At 39.7% G+C, this 26,829-nt stretch overlaps 1 protein-coding gene across 3 annotated transcripts in view; it reads left to right on the top strand.

Moving 5' to 3' along the window:
* TTC29 (tetratricopeptide repeat domain 29) overlaps nucleotides 1-17,712 on the top strand; it is a 219,935-nt gene extending 202,223 nt beyond the window's left edge. For 2 of the 3 annotated variants that reach the window (XM_075127723.1, XM_075127724.1), the window contains exons 11-12: nucleotides 7,394-7,469; nucleotides 16,037-17,712. In XM_075127723.1, the coding sequence (XP_074983824.1) occupies nucleotides 7,394-7,469; nucleotides 16,037-16,040 (80 nt within the window). In that variant the 3' untranslated portion in view covers nucleotides 16,041-17,712. Of the gene's footprint in view, nucleotides 1-7,393; nucleotides 7,470-8,383 lie in introns of all 3 variants that reach the window. The other variant, XM_048847298.2, reaches the window with a different exon arrangement.
* The last annotated feature ends 9,117 nt before the right edge of the window (nucleotides 17,713-26,829 follow it).

Here is a 26,829-nt window from a genome sequence, read left to right as displayed (position 1 = left end):
ATATGTCCAACCTTCCACTTCTTGTAAGCTTCTTTTTTATGTTTAAGATCCGCTAGGATTTCACCATTAAGCCAAGCTGGTCGCCTGCCATATTTACTATTCTATTTACTATTAGAATTTCTATTTACTATAATATTTACTATTATACTATTCTGTCCCCCAAAATGTCTTTTCTTCTTTTTTGTGGGGAGGATTTCTGCATCAGACAATAGGGCTGTTAAGAGTTCTCATTTTATTATTAGTTAGTTATCATTAAGTGCCAACTTTCCTGCCCTGCAGAGTGTACAGTCTAAAAAACAGATGTTATACATTTCATTTTTATTAAAAACTTCTGAGTGCATGGAGTTTGGGTGAACTCTTGTTCTCACTGAAGTCAACTGGAGTTTTACCATTGACTTCAATGGGGCCAGAATTTCACCCTGTGTCTGTAAAATTCCATGCACACTAATGGTGCCAGACAAATAATGAGCTATATTTTCAAAAGAGCTTAGTTCCCATTTCGACACACAATGAAGTAGCTAAATTTCTTTAAAGTATTCAGCACTTAGCAGCTGCCATTGAGGACAAAGGGAGCTGTCGAGAGCTTAGATGCTCTGAAAATTTCTCCTAGTAATTACAATTGCCAGTAAAGAAGCAATTATAATACATCAGAAACATCTTATTTTACATGCAAGGGAAGGCCCCTCTTTTCCAGTTTTTTATTTTGTTTACAATTTCCTGGAAATTTATTGGGCTTATTACAAACTTTAAAAATGGATGAAAGTCAGTGCAAACATTAACTTCACAGTTTTCTGGGTAAATAGTGGGGTTAATATTGGGGGATGGAAGGACCAAAAAAAGCAACAGGTTACCAAGACGCCATTGCTCCTTCCGGAATGGGAAATCTGATCCAGGGAGTTCTGCACATTTCCTTTTTTAGGGCTCAAATACTGACACATACTGACATCCATGAACATGTGTGTATCTTCCAATGCATTGACTTACTTTAACAAACAGCCTTGCAGATACACTTGGACTAATTTACTAACACTTGGACTAACTACTTACTAACACTTGGACTAATTTAAAAACACATCTACCTCATGTTATGGATTGGATTTGCTTCACATAATCAGTATTTTCAGGTACTTAAGTAGTCCAAAATTAGGTGAAAATAGATTAAAAAAACCCAAATGATAGCTTTTGTAAAACCCAGGAAATTTTCGGTAAAAATCAGTAAAATCTGAAAACAAAGGGCCTTATGTATATTATATATGCACATACACACAAATACATGTCTGTTCATCTGTGTATCTATCTGTCCATATTTATACACTCACACAATGACTGATAGAGAATGCATGATGTCATAAATATAAAGGGAAGGGTAAACACCTTTAAAATCCCTCCTGGCCAGAGGAAAAATCCTTTCACCTGTAAAGGGTTAAGAAGCTAGGATAACCTCACTGGCACCTGACCAAAATGACCACAGAGGAGACAAGATACTTTCAAAAGCTGGGGGGAGGGAGAAAACAAATCTCTCTCTGTCTGTTTGTGTGATGCTTTTGCCGGGGACAGAACAGGAATGAAGTCTTAGAACTTAGTAAGTAATCTAGCTAGATATGCGTTAGATTATGGTTTCTTTAAATGGCTGAGAAAATAAGCTGTGCTTGAATAGAATGGATATTCCTGTCTGTGTGTCTTTTGGTAACTTAAGGTTTTGCCTAGAGGGATTCTCTATGTTTTGAATCTAACTACCCTGTAAGGTATTTACCATCCTGATTTTACAGAGGTAATTCTTTTTATTGTTACTTCTATTAAAATTCTTCTTTTCAAGAACTGAATGCTTTCTTTCATTGTTCTTAAGATCCAAGAGTTTGGGTCTGTGGTCACCTATGCAAATTGGTGAGGATTATTACCAAACCTTCCCCAGGAAGTGGGGTTGGGAGGCTTTTGGGGGGAAACACGTTTCCAAACGGGCTCTTTCCTAATAAAATAAACCTGGATAAACGTTTGGTGGTGGCAGTGGAAGTCCAAGGGCAAAGGGTAAAATAGTTTGTACCTTGGGGAAGTTTTAACCTAAGCTGGTAAAAGTAAGCTTAGGAGGTTTTCATGCAGGTCCCCACATCTGTACCCTAGAGTTCAGAGTGGGGAAGGAACCTTGACACATGATAGTATGGTTTTATTGACATGAGTATGAAAGAGTCTCATTGTTCACAAATGGGAAAGCCATGGCTGAGTTGTGTAGAAAATTGCCCCATAGATGTGCCAGTAAAAGATTCAGGCCAACCCCCACCATCAGTGTCTCCATATATGTTACATATTTTACAGGGGAAAAAACTGTTTTTAAAATTATTTTTAGAAAGTATTTTAAAAGTTTATTGCTACCAGATTTCTTATCTCTCCATCTGTACAGGGGACTGACCATATAGGCTGTATGGGCTTTCAAGAAAAAGAAAGTTATAGCTGTAATTCTAATGAATTTTAGAAACATCTAAAAATTATCTAAAATTGCTTTTTTCGTACTTAAAATGTCACAGTTTAAATATCTAGTATTTCAAGACCAGCTAGGGCTAGAAACAATGGCTCTATGTCAGTGGGATTCCTAGCTTTCCAATAATATAAAGCTCCTATTTCTAGCCCTAATGGGTCACAAAATACAGTATAAGACCTTGAATATGTTAATAGTCCAGAGTTGACTATTTCCCAGTTTAACGGGATAAGCTGTTGGGAAATACAAATATTTGTGACAGGCTGTTCTGGAGTTTTTTGGTGATATTTTGAAGCTTCTCAGAAGTTTAGAATGTTAGAATGGCAGAAATAGATTAGTGAACAAATGCAGGCAAAAGTTTCAAAGGTGTACAAAAATGCAATTTATCACAAAATTCCATAATTTTTCATGTGGGTATCTCCACCACTTGTGTAGGTATCCATGTATGTCAGATAAATAGATACATGTAAATATATGTGTCTATATATCTATATTTTCACATATATACACATGCACACACGTCACCACTCTGTTACTAGTTTTACGACATTGTGATTCCATTGAAATCAGTGGTGCTGCTATGCCAACATAAAAATGGCATTGCCTGGTGATGTATCAGGGCCTTTATTGGTTTCAATCCTACAATGCAGTGTTGTCAGCTGCTTATGGGAATACGGACTTCAAAGGCCAAATTCAGAGGTAATTCCCGCACTTGCAATGCCACACGTCGCCTGGGGAAGCACATTGGCTGCCGCAGGGAGTGGTGCAAAGAGCGCCAGGAGCTGGGAGTCCTGGTGCCGCAGATCAGGTCCGACGACAACACCATCGTCACCCCAAGTGCCAGGGCCATGCTGGAGAGGACCCTGAAGGCAGCCATCCACTCACTGTACATGGAAACCCTGAAGCGTAAACTGGACCAGGGTAAACCCTTTGAACTGACCAGCAAGTGGGATGCGAGCAACCACTTCCTTGCCGGGGGTGGCTTCACCTGTTTCACTGACTGGCGGTTTATCCACCATGCGCGGCTCAACTGCATCCCGCTCAATGGAGCCGTCGGCCACAGGAACCGAGACAAGCATTGCAGGAAGTGCGGCTACTCCAACGAGACCCTGCCCCACGTCCTGTGCAGTTGCAAGCCCCACTCCTGAGCCTGGCAGCTGCGCCACAACGCCATCCAGAACCGCCTGGTGAAAGCCATCGCACCGCGCCTGGGGGAGGTCACCGTGAACTGCACCATCCCCAGGACTGACAGCCAGTTGTGACCTGACGTGGTAGTCACCGACAAGGCCCAGACACCCTGAGAGCAAAGGGCTACGAGGTGCAGATGGATGCCCTGATCGTCTGAGCCCTGGGCGCTTGGGACCCCTGCAATGAGCATGTTCTGTGGACCTGTGGGATCGGTCGACATTATGCACAGCTCATGCAGTGCCTCATGGTCTCAGACACCATCCGATGGTCCAGGGACATCTACATCGAACACATCACCGGCCACCGACAGTACCAGGAGGTGTGAGCCATTACAATATCATGCATCAACTATGGGAAAGGGACTGAGAGACTTTTTCGATTGGACCATATGAACTGGACCCATAAACTCACTGAACATTAAATCCCACCAAATGAGGGTAAATCCATCCTCGTCATCGTACCCACTCATTATACTCCACACCTGAACATAGCCATTATATGAACAACATACCCCCATATTTCAATGTCTGTACTTTGACCCGTTAAACTTTTATCCCCAATTGGGGAGATTGCAGATTATGTATTCCTTATACCACCCGTTCCTAAACCGAATTTCGCACCCCTCGATAATCTGTACCTTATTCCCTGATAACCAGAAACTTCTATGCTTAAACTCTGTACCGTTTTCTTTTTACTTCAACATCATCTTAATAAAATTATTAAATGTGTAAGCAGAGTTAAGATGAGCTCTATCCTGACATCTGGTGGCAAATTGTGGGTTATGGAAAAGAACTTCAGGGGCTGATCTCATTTGCATAGGCACACACCCCTGCCTAGATGGTCACTTTGGCTGCTGAAGGAGCCCCAGTTTCTCTGTTATTGGGGCAGGAAGAATAAACTGTTATTATCCTGATTATGTGAATCAAGGACAGTGGAACTGTACTTGGCCTTTTTTTAATGATGGAGGGATTCACCATCAACTAAGCAGCACTCGCTAGGCAAGGGTCATGGGTTCCAAAACCCAGTGAATTGAGAGAGGCTGGGGAAAGGTAATACTTGGTGGTATGGGTCCTTGATGAGGGCTTTACATGCCAATTGCACCTTCTCCTCTCTCCCTAGTGGAATGTCAGAGCTAGTTTTGTTTTCACTACGAGTCTAGTTGCAGGCTACTGAGCTGAATTCACTTTGGGCCAATGGTGTACCAGCACTGAGGCTCCCCTACTACAAGCTGAAATCACTAAAGAGCTAAAATTACTAAGAGCTGAAATTGCTGAGTGTTGTGTTAAGTAGCGGGGGGGGCTGAAGATGTATTGCAGAGCAGTTTGTGGGATGGCTGGAGGAGCGGAGTGGCTGGCAGAGCAGAGCAATTTGTGGGGTGGCTGGTGGAGCAGAGCGGAGAGGAGCTCCACAGACAGGTTGGGCAGTCGGCTTCAGACCAAGTAAGGTGCCCCTTAACACCCCCCCCCCACCATTTCCACCCAGGTTGGGAGGTAAAACTCTGCAGATAAACTTTTGAACTCTGGGGCTGCACTGACCAGGGACAGAGACTTTTGGGTTGTTGGACTTTTGGGACTTTGGGTGACTTTTGGGTTGCTGGACTCAAGAACCAAAGGGAAAGGACACGGCCCAATTTACTTTGGGTGGGTTTTGGTTCATAGGTTGTGTTATGAATCCTGTTGGTGGTGTTTCCCCAACATAATGCCACATTGTTTCTCTCTGTTATTAAAAGGCTTTTGCTACACTCAGATTCTGTGCTTGCAAGAGGGGAAGTATTGCCTCTTAGAGGCGCCCAGCAGGGGTGGTGTATATTTGTCCCAGGTCCCTGGGTAGGGGCTCGAGCCGGTTTTGCACTGTGTTATTGGAATGGAACCCCTACATACTGAACCGAGCCCTTGTTGCTGCCAACTCTGATGGGCAGAAGGGTTACATATGTAAGGCAGTGAAATTAGACTCCCTTATACCCAGTTACAATTCCCTTAGGCTTACTTATTCCCAGCCTGCTGCTGAAAGAATCTGAGCTGATAACTTAGGCCTGGTCTATCTGAGAATGTTTTAACTGGAATAACTAAATTGTTTCAATAATACTGGACAAACCTCCTAAAATAGACATGCAGCCTTGGCGCAAAGTGGGGCTCAATCTGGTTTGGTTTAATAGTATAAAATTTTTCATAAATTTAGAATCATAGAATCATAGAATATAAGGGTTGGAAGGGACCCCAGAAGGTCATCTAGTCCAACCCCCTGCTCGAAGCAGGACCAATTCCCATTTAAATCATCCCAGCCAGGGCTTTGTCAAGCCTGACCTTAAAAACCTCTAAGGAAGGAGATTCTACCACCTCCCTAGGTAACGCATTCCAGTGTTTCACCACCCTCTTAGTGAAAAAGTTTTTCCTAATATCCAATCTAAGCCTCCCCCACTGCAACTTGAGACCATTACTCCTCGTTCTGTCATCTGCTACCATTGAGAACAGTCTAGAGCCATCCTCTTTGGAACCCCCTTTCAGGTAGTTGAAAGCAGCTATCAAATCCCCCCTCATTCTTCTCTTCTGCAGGCTAAACAATCCCAGCTCCCTCAGCCTCTCCTCATAACTCATGTGTTCCAGACCCCTAATCATTTTTGTTGCCCTTTGCTGGACTCTCTCCAATTTATCCACATCCTTCTTGAAGTGTGGGGCCCAAAACTGGACACAGTACTCCAGATGAGGCCTCACCAATGTCGAATAGAGGGCAACGATCACGTCCCTCGATCTGCTCGCTATGCCCCTACTTATACATCCCAAAATGCCATTGGCCTTCTTGGCAACAAGGGCACACTGCTGACTCATATCCAGCTTCTCGTCCACTGTCACCCCTAGGTCCTTTTCCGCAGAACTCCTGCCTAGCCATTCGGTCCCTAGTCTGTAGCTGTGCATTGGGTTCTTCCGTCCTAAGTGCAGGACCCTGCACTTATCCTTATTGAACCTCATCAGATTTCTTTTGGCCCAATCCTCCAATTTGTCTAGGTCCTTCTGTATCCTATCCCTCCCCTCCAGCGTATCTACCACTCCTCCCAGTTTAGTATCATCCGCAAATTTGCTGAGAGTGCAATCCACACCATCCTCCAGATCATTTATGAAGATATTGAACAAAACCGGCCCCAGGACCGACCCTTGGGGCACTCCACTTGACACCGGCTGCCAACTAGACATGGAGCCATTGATAACTACCCGTTGAGCCCGACAATCTAGCCAGCTTTCTACCCACCTTATAGTGCATTCTTCCAGCCCATACTTCCTTAACTTGCTGACAAGAATACTGTAAATATTACTAATAATAATTTAGTTATTTCCATTTTAGTTGCATACAGATATGGATACAGTATTAATATGAAGAGAGAGTGAGCAAAAGTGTATATGTTGAAAGTTTCTTTTTATTGAGTCAGAGGTGCTGTTCTGTCTGATTTCAGTCAATTCCAAACCTGGCACTGATGTGGAGATGGGACTCAATGATTTTTCTAAACGTCATGATTATAATGCTAAGGAGATGGTGCATTAATGTCTTTGGTTTGGGAAAAAATTTAGTTCTGCATTTCCTGTATTCCATGTAGTGATGTGCATGCCATCTTGTTACAATCTAAGAATTTTTATCCCCTATTACTATGTACTGTACTGTAGGATGTTCACAGAAGCCTTCTTTGCTTAAATGCTACTATGCGAGTCATATGTTTAAAGCATTAATTCACATTTTTCTTAACAGAGCTTGCTAAAGACACAAGTGGTATTCTGGAGACCAATGAACTATTTCTGCAGACCCCAGTTCAAGAACCTCTCTGGTATAGTATTTGCCCCCATTCTAAACTCTATAGACCTGTTACCTAATAATAGTCAATTGATAAGAATTGATAATAAGAAGTATATTTTATGGGTTTGAATTTAGTTAATAATTAAAGAGACCTAAGATAACTCAGCTTGATTGAGTTTATTAAGCAATTGTTATTCAGAACGTAACAGAAAGGCATAGGTTACCCCAATCTGGAGAATGCCTTGCAGCTAGCGATAGTCTGATTTTGATACTGTCTGGTTCTGTTATTTGCTTATAGCTTGACACTTTTATATGCAACTTGTTTTCAGTTTCATTTATATTGTTTCCTTTTTTTCACAGACAGACATATCTTATTTTTAATATTTTTCCTAACTTTCCAGTTACATAATCAAATATATTTTATTTACTTTACTTTATATTTTGCTAACTGAAATATCTGTTACTTGTTGATGTTAGTGCATTACTAAAAATAGTATTCCTGACTTTAATTCTTGCAAAGATTATCATATCTTTTCCGGTAATTCTTGGGAAGCTGGTATTTTTCCTTTTCTTAACATAACTGCAAAGCATCAGTCAACAGGCCCATATTTGCTGTGCTTGCTCTCACAAAATTCACAGTGATGTCAAAGGGAACAGTTTACTCTGACTTTCCACAAGCTGTTTGGATGTCTTTTTTGTTTTGCTCTGTCCAAATACAATATTTTTTCTTCTCACAAAACTGACAAAGACATAAATTCAGACTTTTTTGCTGTTAGCATCCAACCAATTTTTGATTGCTGATCAGTTAATCTCCTTTCACTTCAGAGATATAAACCTCTGAGGCACAAACAAATCTATTAACAAGCTGCTGAGTCTGGAAAGAAAAATCCCAAACTTACACTACATGAAACTTACAGTAATATAATTTGATATTTTTAATTACAGAGAATTCCAGTTCACTGAGAGAAAAAGCTCTGAACCCTTTTGATGAAGTCAAGAAGATCCTTGTTAGAAAACATGCAGAAAAATGTTTGCGTTTCAGTTTGTAATTTTAAAAGGAGCACAGAGTTGCTGTGCAAGCGCCCAGGAACGTTAGGTCCTTGTATGACTGGTGTCAGGTTCAATATGTGTCACAAAGGTTTTTATCTTAACTATCCTGCATGTTGAAATAAAATACAAAAGGAATGGTAGTATTATAAAGGAAAACCAATATATTTGCCTATTACATAATCTATCCTACAGTGTACCTCCTGTGAGTTGCTGAGCACCCTTAACTCCCATTGAAGTCAATGGGAGTGGGAGTTGAGGATGCTGAGCGAGATCAGGCTCTAAACATATATGCTAATTTTGTAAGATCAGGCTCTAAACATATATGCTAATTTTACATTAAAATCTAGCATTTTGTCCATTTCTGTGACAGTACACTTAAATTTTGACCTATTTTACACAGGGCCTTCAGTTGAGTTTAACAAAAGTGCTTAATAGCTGTGTCTCAAATGGATTTTAACATGGTTAGAAAAGATCCAGCCTGGTTGGTGCACTATAGCATGGTTTAGATCTAGGTTATAATACAGTCTGGTCCGAACCAGCTTCAGCCACAACTAGGTTTGTTTAAGCATAACTATTGAACTCTCTTGAAAGCCCTATATGAACAAAGCATTTGAAATGCTGTTTACCGTTCCTAGTAAAACAATAACCCAATATAACAGTGAAACAGGTATATTTAACATGGAAATTTTTTGTTGTATTAAAAATCTGTATTTGACATGTTTAAAGCTACACAAGACACCTTTTAAAAGTGCACCTGGTGCTTGTTCTTGTAATCAAACAAACTAAAATCAATGGAGACTGATTTTAGCTAATAACCCACTAATAATCTAAAACTCTGATTCCTTTAGTACAGTGAAGTCTGCTTGGAGAATTTTATTCTAGTTTGAGTTGGTCAAATTCTTCTTGTCAGGAGATTCCCCTCATGATCCTTAGCAGGCAAACTTCAATAGGCCATTTTCAGGGCTGCTGTAACCCTTGACCTATATAGAAGCTAGGAGGATAAAAGATTGAGGTTGTCCTTCTGAGAAAATGTAGTAAAAAGTAGACTATTGGGGACCCTTTGAGTTTTATTTGGAAAAATTGATGCAATCTACCACATATCAGATCGAGGGACGTGATCATTTCCCTCTATTCAGCATTGGTGAGGCCTCATCTGGAGTACTGTGTCCAGTTTTGGGCCCCACACTACAAGAAGGATGTGGAAAAATTGGAAAGAGTCCAGCAGAGGGCAACAAAAATTATTAGGGGGCTGGAGCATGACTTATGAGGAGAGGCTGTGGGAACTGGAATTATTTAGTCTGCAAAAGAGAAGAATGAGGGGGGATTTGATAGCTGCTTTCAACTACCTGAAAGGGGATTCCAAAGAGGATGGATCTAGACTGTTCTCAGTGGTAACAAGATGACAGAACAAGGAGTAATGGTCTCAAGTTGCAGTGGGGGAGGTTTATGTTGGATATTAGGAAAAACTTTTTCACTAGGAAAGCACTGGAATGGATTACCTAGGGAGGTGGTAGAATCTCCTTCCTTAGAGGTTTTTAAGATTAGGCTTAACAAAACCCTGGCTGGGATGATTTAGCTGGGGCTTGGTCCTGCTTTGAGCAAGGAGTTGGACTAGATGACCTGAGGTCCCTTCCAACCCTGATATTCTATGATATCTCATATCTCAGAAAACCAGTTCTTTCAGATCTAAATAAACAAAGGTTTATGAGTCCAAATAATTGCGATTTTTTTTCTTTAACAACAAAGCCTCCCAGGTTCAGAGTCTGAAGCTGGCTCCATTAGGTCCTTTGGTCAGTTTTTATGACAGTCCTGTGAAATTGAGAGCCTTAGCCATAACAATAACCCTGTCCACTCGTTCTCTTCAGGGCTGCAATCTGTGTAACTGGTTAAGAACATCTGATAATAGGATTTGTTCTATTAAGGCGATGCAATACATACAACATTTCTAACTCCATCTGCACATTTTTGATCAGGATGCATATATGCAACACACATACAATACATCTGACACAGTGCGACGAGTTCGGTCACAGAGACCCCCTTGGAACTGTCACCTGACGTGCTGAGATTACCTCTGAGCCCATTTTCCCTGCCTTGTTAGTTTCAGCAGACATCTTAGGTGGAAACTAGGGGTTTTCTCATGACTGGGCCTCCTTTGTTCTGTTCCACCCCCTTTTATAGCTTTGGCACAAGGCGGGAATCTTTTGTCTCTCTGGGTCCCCACCCCTCCTTCTAAATGGAAACGTACCAGGTTTAAGATGGATTCCGGTATCAGGTGACATGTTCACATGTCCTGTGAGACCCCAGCCTCCATTCTTCCTGGGCTGGCTCACATGAACACAGGACGGCTTACAAGTAAACAGAGACATTTACAACCAGTTGCCTAGTCAATGGGAACCATGAAGATTCTAAACCATTATTAATGGCCCACACTTTGTATAATTACAGTAGGACCTCTGAGTTATACTTCATATTTCTAGCTTCAGATACAAGAATAAGACGTATGTACAAATAGGAGGAATATATTCAGTAGGTTATAACCTTTGTAATGATACCTTACAATAGACCTTTTGCATAAAGCATATTCCAGTTACATCTGTGACGGTGCTCCCCATAAGGCTCTATGGAAATATGCTTATGAATATATATATGTGACATAAGTGGAATATGTTTTATGCTACATATGCCATGTAACATATCTGTGTAAAGGTTATGATTTACTGAATCTATTCATCCTACTTTTATGTATGTATCGTTTTTGTATTCGAAGTTATGAATATTGGCTGTGTACTTGCTTGATTTTAAGTAGCCTTAGTAAAGCATTTGGTCAGCTTCTTGAGAAAGGAATGTGCAACTTAAATACCGAATCAATAAGCAATTAATGGACAATGGATCTTGGAAGGCTCCAATCCACATAAGAAGTCTACATGAGGACGTTCAAGCTAGCATGTGAGCCATGGCTGCTACCTGTAAGTTCTGAGTCATGCATGGACATGTGACTTGCCCATGTGACTCCAAAACTCCATCTTGAAGCTGGACTTTGCATAGGAGAGAAGAGGGGGTCTGCACCCACAAGAGAGAGCCCATTTAAGCCTATGGGAGACCCCTCCATTTTGTCTTCAGCTGGCTAAAAGGAGAGCCTCTCCACCCCCAGGGATACCTGAAAGAAACTGGAACAAAGAACAGTAACTACAGTTTACCAGTGATTGCTGGACCCAGACTAGAAGGAGACTAGTCTGTAAAAGGAAGCTTACTGGAATTCCTCTGAGGGTGAGGTTTTATCTGTATTCAGTTTTCTTAGACACAGACTTGCGTGTTCTATTTTATTTTGCTTGGTATTTCACTTTGTTCTGTATGTTACTACTTGGAACCACTTAAATCCTACTTTCTGTATTTAGTAAAATCACTTTTTACTTATTAATTAACCCAGAGTATGTATTAATACCTGGGGGGGAGGGTAAACAGCTGTGCATATCTCTCTATCAGTGTTATAGAGGGCGAACAATTTATGAGATTACCCTCTATACGCTTTATACAAGGTAAAACGGATTTATTTTGGGTTTGGACCCCATTGGGAGTTGGGCATCTGAGCGTTAAAGACAGGAACACTTCTTAAGCTGCTTTCAGTTTAATCCGACAGCTGTTAGGGGATGTGGTTCAGACCTGGGTCTGGGTTTGCAGCAGGCTAGCGGGTCTGGCTCAAACCAGGCAGGGCACTGAAGTCCCGAGCTGGGAGGGTAGGGAAAGCAAGGGCAGAAGTAGTCTTGGCACATCAGTTGGCAGGCCCCAGGGGGTTTCTGTGATCCAACCCATCACAACATCATATTCACACTCATAAGCATATTTCCATAAAACATATGGAGTGCAACGTCACACACACATTTTATTTGTTTAATCAGAAATCTTTACTGTAAACATAAAGATTGTTACAGCAATGTTCATTTTAAACCTTGAATACATTTTGAAGGTCTGAGAAGAATACACTTCAGAGGTCTGAGACGTTTTATAGGACTGTTCCTACATAAATATATGCATACAGTCTCATATATCTCTCTAATAAATGGTTAAAAAAAACCCACAGAACTATAAATTAAATGCTAAATAATAATACTGTTGTCCTTTGAGGCTAAAGTGAACTGTTTCCACAGAGTTCACCCCTTATATTTCAATATAAATATTATTAATGTGACACTGAAAATATCAGAAAAGCAAAATACATATTTTATAGATAATTGATGAAAATCACTTTAGTTTAATTTGAAAACTTTTATATAGGTCTGTCAACCTCTGCACTTTGTAAGTAAGGGAGCAATGGAAAGCACTATTTCCAAATATCTGATTCTGCTGTTAACAAAAACTTATCCTAAGAAGTGGAGCATTTTAATTTGTCCTTTTTTGTTGAAAAAACCTACTCATGCTTTAGAAAAACAGACTATCAAGAGTATACCAGACAGACACTGACTTTTTACGTGGTAGCTCCCAGAAATGTTAAGAATTATAAAGCATGATATACTTTGCTCTTGTAATTGAATGTGATTTATTTCTGTCTCCCAAACTTTAACATGCAAATATGCTAATTAGCATTCATAAGCATCATTACTTTTTGTCAATCTACACTAGTTACTAGATGTCACTTTTTATAGGTATTTGTAACAAAATGACCACACATTCAAAATATAAGAAAATAGCTTTAACACATTTTTGCCAATGCTTTTTACCCACATAGCTTTGAATGAAAATAATGAATTGTATTATCATATATATGTATGATATTATATATGTAATGATTTTCAAAAGAATCAAGGCATTGTAGGATGTCATATTTACAGAGAAAAATTAACCCCCCAGTCTAATTCAACCACCTCTATGGTAGAGTGCAACCACCATCCCACTCCAGCAACAATTCACAGATTTTTTTTAATAGGGGAAATGAAATTTCAGTATTCCAGGTCAAATAAACAGAGGAAGCAGAATGTAGTTCCCTACACTGGAATTTTGACAGGATTCTGTGATGAACACCCCTACTCTTGCAAACAGTCCTATGAGGTATCTGATGTCTAGAGATAATGGTCAGGACTCAGTTTAAAGTCTCATATAAAAATGACACGTCTAAAAACACAGTTCCCACTGTCACTCTGCTGGAGCATTGGTTCAGTACAGTTTGGAAGGATGGTGCCACCTACTGAATTACCAACTCCTTCAGCATCAGGGTTTTCTTTGATGATCTCCCATCCAAACATTGACCAGATGTGGGCCTAATTATGACATGAGATTTGATAAAATCATAGCTCTTTCAGAACGCCTCTAATCCACAGTCCCCTAAACATCAAGATCAGGAAGTAAAACTGAGGACAATCAAAGTACACATTGTAAAGACACTGCAGCTTATACAAGAATATATAATAATAGTTGATGTGAGTGGAATTTACTTTGCATACATCAGAGCTGAGTTTGGCCCATAGCTTCTAGCTGTGCAAAGTAGTTTCAAAAACAAGACTAGCCAAAAATATTGCAGCAAATCATTTTTTTTGAAATGGTAAAATTTTTGTCTTTAAAAGCAAGTTTTGTTACATAATGTAAGACCTGGCAATGACTCCACTTCACTGAATAAGTTTTTAAATAAAATTTGTGTGGATCAAACAGATGGCATCTTACATTAAATAACAATAGTTCATGACTAGGAAGAAAATGTGTGTGTTTGAAATCATTCTGTTTCTCATTTAAAAAAATAAAATGTACTGTAAGTTAATAGGTTGTATCCTCTAGATTAAGATATATACAATATTTCACCACTTACTTGTAAAGCCATTTTGAAAAATACTGTCTGAGTCACTGAAAGGTCATTCTGTTCTGGAAGGAATCCACTCATCTCAATGTAGTCTGCTATAAATGTAGTGGTAGAAATACTATATATAATTATCTAGGGATAGATAGATTAGATGGTGGTTAATATCACTTTTTATGTTACTGCTAGGAAGCAAATGGAAGACACAATATTATCTTATTTGTAAATAAAATGCAAAGCATAGGTTTATAGTCACAGTCAATGCTATTTGTCAGATAAGACTCATACCAGTACACTCCAAGGTCAAAATTCATCAGCCTACCACAACTTAGAATCATTAAAGACTACACCTGGTCATGAAATTCGTTTAAGCATTTCTAAAGACTCCTAATACAAACAAGAGAATGAGAATATAAAATATATTTGCAAATCTGCATCTGTTTTGCTAATGTATCTTTATATGTACATGTTTTGGCCTATCGATAGATAGATCGACTGAAAGGTTTGTGTTGTGTCTGAAGGTGAAATAACAACATTTTTGAGGAAGGTCTTCGTGTTTAAGTCTTTGGTTGACATCACAGTACTGCTGCAGAGTGATATCCAGAACACTGGGTGTCAAGGAGACTACATTCGTGATTGTAAAAGAGATTTCACAGGAATTTAGTAATTAAAAGATTAATTTCTTTCTTTATATTTGTAATATTCAGTTTCAATATTACAATATATAAGGCAAGAAAGACTTCTCGCCAGATGAACTTTCGAAAGGGACAAGGTTCAATGGAGATACAGATATCATTGGGTTGGGGGAAGGGAGGAGACAGGGCACTGGTGTGCCTTTAGGTGAAAATCTACCATTTAATCCCATAATTGTTTTCCATTGCTTCCTACTTCATGGGTAGTGAAAACACAAGATTCTACAACCATGTGCCTCAATCCTAGACTAGAGGGGTTAATCTCCACAGGTGAGAGGGTAGTTAAGTGTCCAGATAAAGTCCCCGACCTTCTGCCTAGACTGCTAACTATTTATTAAGTATTTGAGTGTTGTGGGAGTCTGTTCACTAGGGTCAAGAGTGGCGTTGTCAGTTCATTTCACAGAAATGGCAAACAACTGTCAGATTGTAGCAGTTTTGAGGCACAGCTGCCCTACATCAGATCTGAACTACTGACATAAAACCTGGTCCTGAAGTAAATGAGAGTTGAGGGTGTGTAACACCTTACAAGTGTCATTCAGTACCTTGCTGGATCAGTCCCCTAGAAATGTAAAGTTCTGTCTCATGTGGCATCAGTCCACACAGCTAAGTAATCCTCTAAACCATCCAACTCCCCCATGTTATTTGTAATGAGTCTCTCCAGCCTCTGTGTAGTGGACTGTCTGATTCACCAAAGCTGAATATTGTTCTTATTTCATTATAGATGCAATTTTTTAAAAATATGAAGTTTCTTAGAATTTGATTAGCTCACAGAAGGGCCTCTAGAGATGTCTCCCAGCATTGTGTGATTTCCATCTTCTCTGAACGATGAAGGGCACTCTGGCCATTTTCTACAGTTTTATTTTGTAAGCATATTCCTTCAGCTTCCCGGAGCTTGATTGGTTGCAGAGAATAAACCTCCAAAAGGCCTCCCTTCCCCTGTGTCTATCAGGAAATGTTGTCATGCACTTTCTAGGTCAGAGTTGTGGTGTTTGTTACAAACTATAAAGTTCTTTATGGTTCAGGACCTGAGTATCTTAAAGACCCCTCCTTTTTTGTGCTTTACCTCAACAGCTGAGACAAGCTGGGACAATTGAGCTCATAGACCCTTTGGTTAAACAACATGGAGCTGGTATCAGGATTTCTTCAGGGGCGGACACACAACTACCCCTGGTCTTCCACACTCCCCAATTCTGACAAAGCCTGAGTGGACACCTAACTAGTGGTGCAAGGTCTAACTATCCATGTTGGTGAGCACTAACTTGAGTAGCTTTGCTGAAGTCATTTGGACTATAGCATATATACTCACCAGCGTGAATGAAGGCTGCATGGCCAGGGTCCCAGATTTTTACAAGGTAATAGACTAGGCAGTTATTTTAATCTCATTTATTTCACATTATGTACATCTAGATCAGAGGTTACCCCACAGGGTGCTATGTTCTGCGAAGGGGACGATTCTACCTCAGCACCCAGCCTATCTACATAGACAGGCACTGGCCTCTCAGTTTGCCCCTGCAGACTTACGAAAGGTACACAATAACAATTACAACAGAATAATATTCCATGTTTGTAATACAGGCAGATCAGTGTTACATGGCCTGTGTTTCGAACCCCAGATTCTAAGCTCTGCAACAGCAGTGTCTTTAGTTTTTATGTTCTGAATTTGAAATAACCCTTCATGTCTGGTGAGACATGGAGCTCCTCACAGGAGCTTTGTGACTTTAGAATATTTTGAGGAATCAGGAGCCTTTGCTTTTACTTTGCATCTCCCATACTCCCCTGTGGGAGAGCAATATCACGAGTGCATTCAAACTTTGTCATACATGTGGTGGAGGTGGCTGGAGAACTGCTTGAGATCATAAAAGGTAAGCATTTCTAATCCTTCCTGTTACATTAAAGTTCTTGGAGCACTCTAAGAGAGGTGTCCATGTTCAGACATAATTCCCATTTATAATAAAAGTTACATGCACATATCAAGGAGCACCTTCATGGTAACTTATAAAGTTCAAGTGTTTATATGTGGATTGTATGGCATTCCATAATAGCAATCAGAAGGCAAGTGCTTTCTTAAATTTATAATTGTAGGCCAGCTATGGATAGTTCTTTAAACTATGGGTAGTTCTTTAAACTGCTGTGCATGAGACCCAACCCCAAAGCTTGTGGAATGCTGTAGAAGCAACATTGTCAATCGAGACACAAATTGTCTCACATGACTCAGTAGCTACCACTCCAGCCAAATAATAAGTATTCCTGATAAGCCTTGAAGGGAGTCTCTCCTGCGCCATAATATGAAACCTGAATTTGAATAAGACTTCAAATATGCTGACACATTAATTTGTGGTGTATTGAGAAGGATTGGGAGAAGGGTGAATAAAAGTTAGAGCATGGAGTGACACCATACAGAAACAATCATGATAGCATCTACCTGGAGCTAAACAAACAATTCACAATGAGCAGTTTATTCAGTGATTTGTCTCTTTTTCTGCTCATGGACTATCTGCAAACTGAGCATCATTTCCATGAATGTATTTGTTGTCTTAATGCATTTGTTGAATATCTTTTTTAACTGTTTTATTATTTGGATTGATTGAAAATATTCTAAATTTGGAGCAATGATCGTAGATTGTAAACTCTTTGTACAGGGATCACCTTTTTGGTTAAATGTGTGTACCATGCCTGATAGGGTGGGGTCCTGATCACTGACTGGTGCTTCTATTGCTGTACAAAAATAAAAATCCTGACAATAATCATTTGAGCTGTGTTTCTGGTTGTGATTGGTCAGATAAGTCACATGTTGTTTGTTTCCTGATTGGGTAAGTGCAAATGCTGAAATCTGCTTTGAAATTCACATTCTGTGAACATGTATGCCAGTAAATTGGATGGCTCAAATGTTTATGGAAAGCCAACACAAAACAGGTCTGAGTGTAGCTAACACTGGTTAGTTTAAAAATATGAATTCCTATTCACAGGAATGTTTTTTCCTTATTCACCCAGATCTGCTTCAACCACATCACTGGCTGTTCTTGTGTAGATTCCATCACCACAACAATACAACTTCCTTTTAAATCTGTTGGGCTTAATCTCACCATCATATGCTCTGATTCAGTACTGCAGTCCCCTGTTGTACATTTCCCAATATCAGACACAAGTGAAATATCTTCAGGACTGTGAGTGAGAGTGAAGTTAACTATTTTTTAATAAAAAAAGATGCTGGAAATATATAGTGGTCTTCAACTGAAAGAGTATATAAAACCTAGGCCTGCATCCTTTGGTGCACATAGTGAACTCTGGGTGCTACTGATAGGAAAAGTTGTAAAGAAGATATTTCCAGTTGCCCACTCACGGGGTTATTTCCATACCAGCCCTGTCCCGATCATAGTTCAGAGCAGCCTCAGGGCCAAAATACACCAGCTGGAGATTTCCAGAGCCAGCTCACTGCATCCTGCAGAGGTGGCATAGAACCACCTATTGCAACTTGTGATGTCCAAGAATTCCATCATCCTGGTTAAACCATCAGCCATTCCCCTCCCCCCCAAGTAGGGCAACTTTAAGTCTCTTTTCTACTACCAGAATGGCTCAACGGGAACTTATGGTGGATATAGCCCTGTAAGTGCTTTTAACTTATTTGCCACATACAGTAGTGCCACCCAAAGTGTTCAAAAATCATTTCAGGCCCCCAAAATCATGAGTTTTTTTTAAAAAACATGACATAATTTTACCTAATAAATAGTGGGTCTTTGTTTTTCCCCTTCTAGTTTCTAAGCCTCTATGGCGCACTTAGGTCACATTTTAAAGCTTTTTTTTTGTACCCATAAGAACTTACTTTTTAAATGTCAGCTGAGATTTTCATGTAACCTCTTAACTTCAGAAGCTAGGACTTTAAGAACAGCCCCAAATATTGCGAGACTTGCAATAAAATTGTGAAACTTGCCCACACTGCATATGATGTCTTTACACAACTAGTTTCTATTATTTGTATTCAGTACAATTTTGTATTTGTATATATGCATTGTTTTCAGTTTGTATGAAAAACAAATATACAACAAAAATTATTGTGCCTGGTGATGAAGTCTCTTCCATAGTTCAGTTTTTATATCATAACTTTATCATTTCTAACTGCTTTTTCATATCCCTGAGTGACAGCCACAGATTTCTTCAGAAGTAATCTCAATGATCTTGACTGTTTTTTTCACTGATCATTTTCTGGGGAAAGTTTTCAGAAGTTTGTCATTCTACTTGTTTCACACTCTCCAAAATCACACTGTATTTAGTTCAAATAATGTCCCACTCTTTAGTTTGCAGAATCACTGTCTGCTTACCTTTTTTATTTTAACTTGCTCAGGAAGCTGTTGTTTGTGCAGTGCAAATGGACAGTTATTTTAGTCAAGCAGAACCTCTAGAGACTCCCAACCGTGCTATGGAGGGTACTGAAATGTATTTGAGAGACAGAGCGAGTCTAAAACTGGAGTAGAGATGAGACTTTGAGACTGACTCTCCTCCTGTGCTCTCTTTCTCCTTCTCCATTCATTCACTTTCTCTTCTGTCATTATGCCCATTCACACTCTTTCCTCTCTGCTCTTCCCTCTACCTTTCCCTCTCCTCATCCACTCCCTTTCACTCATTCATTTGCTCAGACTGTCCTCTTTCACTCTCATTTCTTTTAATTAAGCTTAGCTTCTACTGAAGCTGATCAACATCATCCATCATGTGACCTGCCTAAAGGGGGTCATGTGTAATCACATGTTCTGCATAGTCTAGGACCATCTCTGAAGCGCGATGCCAATTCTGTGACTTCCTGAAACTCTTGGTTAGCCAAAGGTAGGTCATAGTTCCATGAGAAACATTCACCTTTCTACCAAAGAACTCCATTTTTCCACAGGTTTCCAATGTCTGAAACTGTTGAGCCAATAAGATTTGGATTGTATTGATACAGTCTCCAGTTACTACTACCTCCAAAGTGATGTGTGGCTGTCTAATATTTGTCAGGATAGGAAACTCACCTGAAATGTTTACTATCCACTCCTGTGGCCTTGTTATATCATAACTTTATCATTTCTAACTGCTTTTTCATATCCCTGAGTGACAGTCACACATTTCTTGCATACGTACTGATTGTAGATGTCAGATATATCTGAAATAAAAATCAGCACGTGATGCACTAATTCTAATTACATTTTGGTATAAACTTAGTTGGTTCCTAAAAGTTACGTTATGTCCTCTGGGAAAAAATGAAAATGTATAAGCCAAAAATGACATTGATTTCTGCATACCATGAGGACAGCCAAATGCCTACCAGATTCTGCTTTTCAGAAACCTTGATCTTACTGCAGCTCTGGCTGTGGGCCAAGTTAGTAGATCTGTATTTCAGAAGTACATGATCAGTGTTCAACTAACACCTAATTCTTTTTCATCTTATTTCATTCATAACAGGCTCCCTCATAATTTTCTTCCCTGGAAGTAAACTGATTGCCTCCATAACAAGAATTAGCATTATTAAACAAACATTTTTGTTTATGCTGTTAAAAGATCAAGATCCAAATCATCTAAAATATTGTTCAGTAATGGATTATCCCTAATACTATTTAGCAAAAATGTCATAATATCTCACATGATCCAACGTTATATAATGAACTCCTCATGGCAGTATTAATTTCAAGACACCATGGCTTTGTGTACTGAGATCTGTAACAAACTTGCAATTTTTTGCCCAGTCAGTGTTTTCAGCATCAGCGTGTTTCTCTGTTATGCAGCCTGGCTGTTAGACATGGTAATGTGATACTGCTGGAGTTGCAGGAATCTGTGACTTAAAGGAGATCAGAGGTATGTTGCACACCAGCTTTTTGCTTATAGTGAATTTCCTAGGCAATATGGCAATATTGCTCTTTATGTCATGGAATATGTGTTCTGCCACACCAAAACCAACCAAACATGATTATTGTACATCAGTTAAGTTGGGAGATATTTATGTCAAAATAAAGTACTTCTCAATTTCTGTTCCATTCTAAAAAGAAAAGGAGTACTTGTGGCACCTTAGAGACTAACCAATTTATTTGAGCATGAGCTTTCGTGAGCTACAGCTCACTTCATCGGATGCATACCGTGGAAACTGCAGCAGACATTATATACATATATATATATTCTACTTGCTCACATTTAGGCCTCGATCCAGCAAACCACTTATGCATGTGATCAAGGGCTTAGTCTCTTTAATTGGTTCAAAGAAAGCAGTACCCAATTCATTCATCACAGCAGAACGTACTGGTTTTGAGACTACACTAGGTTAATTGTCATGGTGCTTATTTTATTCATGCTTTGAGATGTTTATTTCCTTTAGCTATTTCAGAGTGCCAGTTTGAAGAAAATTGGTTCTGTTTTTCTTTACATAACATGAATAATATTGAGAAAAGATTAAATTTGTCACAGATGAAAAATATACCCACTTTGCAAACTGGGTCAACTGTCCCCAAGGTTCGTTGGATGATCTGTCTCTAGGACTAGAAGAGAAGCCCAGTTATCCTAACTAAGTGGTGTTTAGCATGTGTGGTAGAGAAAATGCACTTGTAGCAGCAAATAAGAGTATATGGGTGAGCAAGGGGTCAATAAATGCTTGTCCATTTAAATGGAATTAGGTGTATTAATTGCTATTGGATGATTGTAGAGATGATAATAAACAGGCCTGGTGAGGTTTGTTGATTATGTGAGAAAGGAAAATCTGTGTGTACTGTTTATTCAGTAGATTTGAGTGACTTTTCAGTTTAGTAAAACTCTTGTTGTCATTATGATATAAATGAGCAAACTCAAAATGTTAATGTGATGAAGACAAAACTTTTTTTATTTGTTGCTTTAACAAAGTGACTTTTCATGAATATAAGGCACTCCTGAGAGAAGCAGCAAAATGTTTATTACAAAAATGAAATATCAGTTGCGCTATGTAAAATCTGACTGCGTTTAGTGTCTGTCTTCGTACTACAGCTTCCACTTCATCAAAAATAGGATCAAATAGTGTAAGTGTGACAGAGTGCTGGGCAACAGCAACAGAGCCAGCACTCTGATCACTGCAACTCTAATGAATTACTCTAAAGTAGACCTCATTAAGAAGAGCTGTGTCTAAATGATGGATGGGAATAGGCTGAGGAGAACTAAGAGGCTAATTAGCCCATTAGGCAGATGATACAAATGACACAGGAAAGAAGGGAGAAAGGGGAAGTAGAAGAGAGAGAGACTTTTGACCTTTAAAGCACTGTTAATAAAATCAGTATAAAAACACAGTAAAAACAAGAAAATTCAAAAATAATTGCCCATTCCGAACAATACAAAGTGCATTTCCAATAGCCCATTGCTGTATAAATTGATCCACATTGCTTATGAGTGTAATATCTAAACAGAATGTTGTTTACCTGTGACACATTTTTCCTTTCCTCTCTTGCACTGTTTCTTTTATAATTTGCTGACCACCTGTGACTACAGCCTGCAAGACAAGTAAAATGAGGCTTTCATGCGCACAGCTGTTGAAATGTGGACATGTTTTCCTTAAATAAAATACATCTATGCTGGCATTAAAAACATTGTAAGTGATGTGTTTTGCAAAAAAATGGAAATGTCATTTACATAAATATGCCACAATATGATAGTGTGTGGATCAAAGTGTTCAAAATGAGACAATTCTGAGACAGTAAGGTAAGAATCAAAATAACACATCCATGAGTATCGTGTAGGATACCAGTTGCTTAACTGCGGCTTTTTACACATACACATTTTACCAACTGTTTAAGTAAAATCCTGTCACTACATTCTAGTAGCCATATTGGGCTATGTATCTAGGTTCTTGTACAGGGCTCATCATTGTGATTTCTGAGCACCTTTAATTGTCTAGATTCATTAAAAGGTTAAGAAAAGGGTAATTTTGAAAATAAGAGTTAATAGATAATGGGGGTTAATTGTTTTAATTTTCTACTTTTGACAAAATGTTCTGGTGATAATTACTGAATTTCTATATTTTCATAACACTTATTCACCAAGTGTTTCTTGTTCAAGCTATCTCAGTTGAAGATAGCTAGTTCAAAGGAGGACTGGCTGGCTCAGCATATTGTGGTATCTTTCACATCTAGGTCATTTGTTCAATTGTAGCCCAGCACCTAAGTGACAAGTCTTAATGATGAATAGATGATGATCCATGTGAAATGAAATAGTAGTATCAGTTCCTAGAGGGCAAGTGTCAATACCACAAAAGTGGCACTTGCCCTTGTTGGCAGTCTCAACTGAAAAGCGTTAAATCATATGGGCAAAAGAGCTTGTACTGTCCACCTGTCTTCATAATATGATCCTTCCAAGTCAGTGTTGATAATCTGGTTCTCCCCATGCCATACATGTTTGGTCAATAAGTACAGGACTTTAATTGCTAGGGTTGTTAATCCACCAAAATCACTTCTAAAATCTTGGAGGAAAAAAAGAATGCAAGGAACTCAAGTAGTGTGGCCAGCATCCTGGGAATGATTTCAACTTCTCTCTTATTTTTCTGGATTCAGCAATGGATTTGAAGCATACATATTTCTTTTTGTTAACTATAGAAATTCAGCTGTAGTCCTCCTGCAACTATTCAAGGAGATTCAAATAGTGAAGGACATTTATTTGTTAAATAGTGAGAAACAAACACTAAGTCCCATTGCATAATTCCTTTTGTGTTAGTCTGGCCTGCTGTCCATGAAGACTTCAGTTCTTGTTGAGGAAGAGCCATAAAGGAGGGTTTGTCTTATTATTTTTCTTAGTAGAAAGCATCTAAATGTAAGAAACTTGAAAGATTCAAATAGGCAAGGCACCAAACATGTCTATTAGAATCTTTTAAAAGACCTATTTAAAAATAATAAACAGGAAGGGATGATCTATTTTCTTAAAGATGAAAAGCTGAAGAACAATCAGAAAATAAAGTAAATTTTACAATTAAGACTGATATATCTAATTTAAATGCCATAAAAAGAATGATCCCTATAATATCTTCTCCTGTCTCAAAAGATGTCTCCTCTTAATTTGGGATAAAACTTGCCTCCATTAAAAAGGAAGCCCAAGCCAACTCCTTGTTTAATTTAATTTCATGCCCAGTTTGATCAGACCTGTCGTTCTTATCACTATAAGTAAGGGCTTGTCTACAATGGATACACTACAGTGGCACAGCTGCAGCCCTGTCGCATAGCATTTCAGTGTGGACATTATTACCCTGATGAGAGGTGTTCTCCAATTGCCATAGCTTATCCATCACCCCCAGAGGCAGGTTGATGGAAGAATTCTCCTGTCAATCTAGCACTGTCTACACATGGACTGAGGTCAGCTTAACTATACCACTCTGGGATGTGGATTTTTCTAGTGTAGACCAGGCCTAAGAAATTCACTAGGGTTAAATTTACCACAGTATAGGCTCCAGAGAAAGTATTATGTGCCACTTTAAGTTCCATTTCACTCTCCAAAATAGAGCAGAAAAGTGAATTGCTCTTTAGTGACATGAAAAGAATTGGTATCAATTGTGACAGCGTTGAAAGTGCTGCTGCTATAAAATGTTGTAATTGTTGTTAAACCAGACCTTTCACGAGACCTTCAACCACCATCTGGCTTGTTTTTTACTTGCTCAGCTGGTTTTTTAATTCTGACACTTGAAACCTTTTGATGTCTTTGTTAGATAAAAATAAAGACACTTTTATAGAAAATAAAAATGCAAGGCACTTTGTGCATGCTGTTACATTTCCCCCTATTCATTCGCTAGCCTTCCCCTCAAAAAAATCCCATCCCAAAGGCAAAGGTAATGTAGTAGGACTTCCCACAGAAAACGTCAATAAAAAGGGCCGTCCACAGGTTAATGGCAAATTTTCAAAAATAGGGTCAGGCAATGCTCAGCTGTAGCTCACGAAAGCTTATGCTCAAATAAATTTGTTAGTCTCTAAGGTGCCGCAAGTCCTCCTTTTCTTTTTGCGGATACAGACTAACACGGCTGCTGCTCTGAAACCTGCAAAAATAATTGCATACCCAATTATCACATTTGCACATGCACATCAGATACATAGACCTACTAGTCAAGTACACGTATATGCAAATTTCTAGTTAAGCACCCAGCTTGTCCTTTTATCTCACTTGTGCTCCCTGGTAATGAGTATATGCACAACTGTGGTTACACATTTGTGCATGGAATCTAAGCTATATCCTTTGAAAAGGTGGCTCTTAGTTTCTGGCTCACCCACTATGAGAATGATACTTTCCTAGCATATCTTCCATGTGATGTTCTCAAAGCATTCTCTTCTCCCCCATCTACAAAGTGATTGGCTTGTTCCGCAGGAGGAAATTGAACCCAGAGAATTTAGGAAATGTGACTGAGGTCACACAGCAAGTGGGTGGCAGGCCCAGAATGGAAGCTGATGCTCCTGATGCAACTCCCCTCTTCTAACTGCTAGACCCCTCCCTCCTACTATGTCCAGTGTGACCAGGCCACTTTTGGACAGAGAGCTTGCTTTAATGATTCAAGTGGTGATCTTGATGTGATTTGCAATTGGTGGAAGGCATGTAAAGCAGGCCTTTCTGCGCTGAGTTAATGGCAGGGAGAACCTCAGGGACCTTAGCACATGGGATAGCAGGGTGGAGAGACAGGAAGATAAGGCTTATCTGTGTAACCTACCTACAACAAGGGCCTGGATCCAGTTCTTGTATTAACCGCAGCGAGGAGGTGCTTTTGAATGATTCTGTATTTCCCCCTTTCTGTCGCAACCCTCCCTCCCCCCAAAATAGTGACTGGTTACTAACAAAACAAACCCTAGATAGTGGCAGAAGAAATGTTAACAATCCATGTCCCGTAGATTGTTCCAAATGATGAATATCCCCTTGCTTCCGGCTTTGTGCCCTAAGTTTAACACACATTTGATCTTGTGTGGATGGCGTTGTGTGTAGATTTTTCTGTTTGTGGAGTTTTGCTGAGATGCACTCGGAGGATAAGGACCCCGCCACAACACACACGCATTCCCCATTATTTTCCAGACTGGCTTTCTTTCTGCGGAGGAAAAATTCCTCCGCCATCCCCACCCCGGTCCCAAAACCATGTCTCCCCTCAAGGGATTGCTCTTTGCGGCTGGGAGCTGAGGAAAGCCAGACTAGGCTAAATCACAGTCCAACCACTCTGGCTTTTTCTCTTTTTGAACTCGAGTGCGTTTAGGAACCGATGTCTTTGCAAACAGATCGGGGGAAACAGAGGCAACATGACAAGCAGCGTTTGCAGAATCCTTTCCGTACATCAAAGTGCCACACTCAGGAATGGGGATGTGGCTTAGGCATCCCTTAAGCAGCGGATCCCCCTCATGAAAGGGCCTCAGAGACGAAGCATGTCGTGTGCAACTGTGCAGCTCCAGCCTCGTGTGATGGTAGAGACGAGAGAACTGTTCAGCAAAGCAGGACACGTTTCTCTGATGGCTTCGGAAAGATCATAAAAGGGAAAGCGCTGCTCTAATTCCTGGGCTGATGGGAGAGAAAAGCTTTCGCGTTGAAACAATGGGGCAGGGTGAATATGCGCACGTCTGGTCCCCTCTCCCTGCTGTTCTTGAATGTAATTTTGCCCAGGCTGTCCCCAGTTTTGTCGCCTTAGGCCACTGGCACAGAAAGAGCGGTGTCATTTCTACCAACTGGGCTCCGGACCCAGCCACTCATCTGTCACCGCTGTCTCATTCCTGTTATTTACATCTGTCTTTAGCATTCTAATTACTCGCTTTATTACTTTAGCCTGGAGGAATCCCGTAAAAAACAGTGGAGATGAGGATCCTACCAACAATAAAACTGCCCCAAATCCCCACCTCCTATTATACAGAGCACTTGAGAATATTTGTGCTGTTATATGACCTCAA

This window comes from Caretta caretta, chromosome 4 (assembly GCF_965140235.1).
Source record: "Caretta caretta isolate rCarCar2 chromosome 4, rCarCar1.hap1, whole genome shotgun sequence".
Taxonomy (NCBI): domain Eukaryota; kingdom Metazoa; phylum Chordata; order Testudines; family Cheloniidae; genus Caretta; species Caretta caretta.
This window is presented reverse-complemented; position numbering and strand designations above follow the sequence as displayed.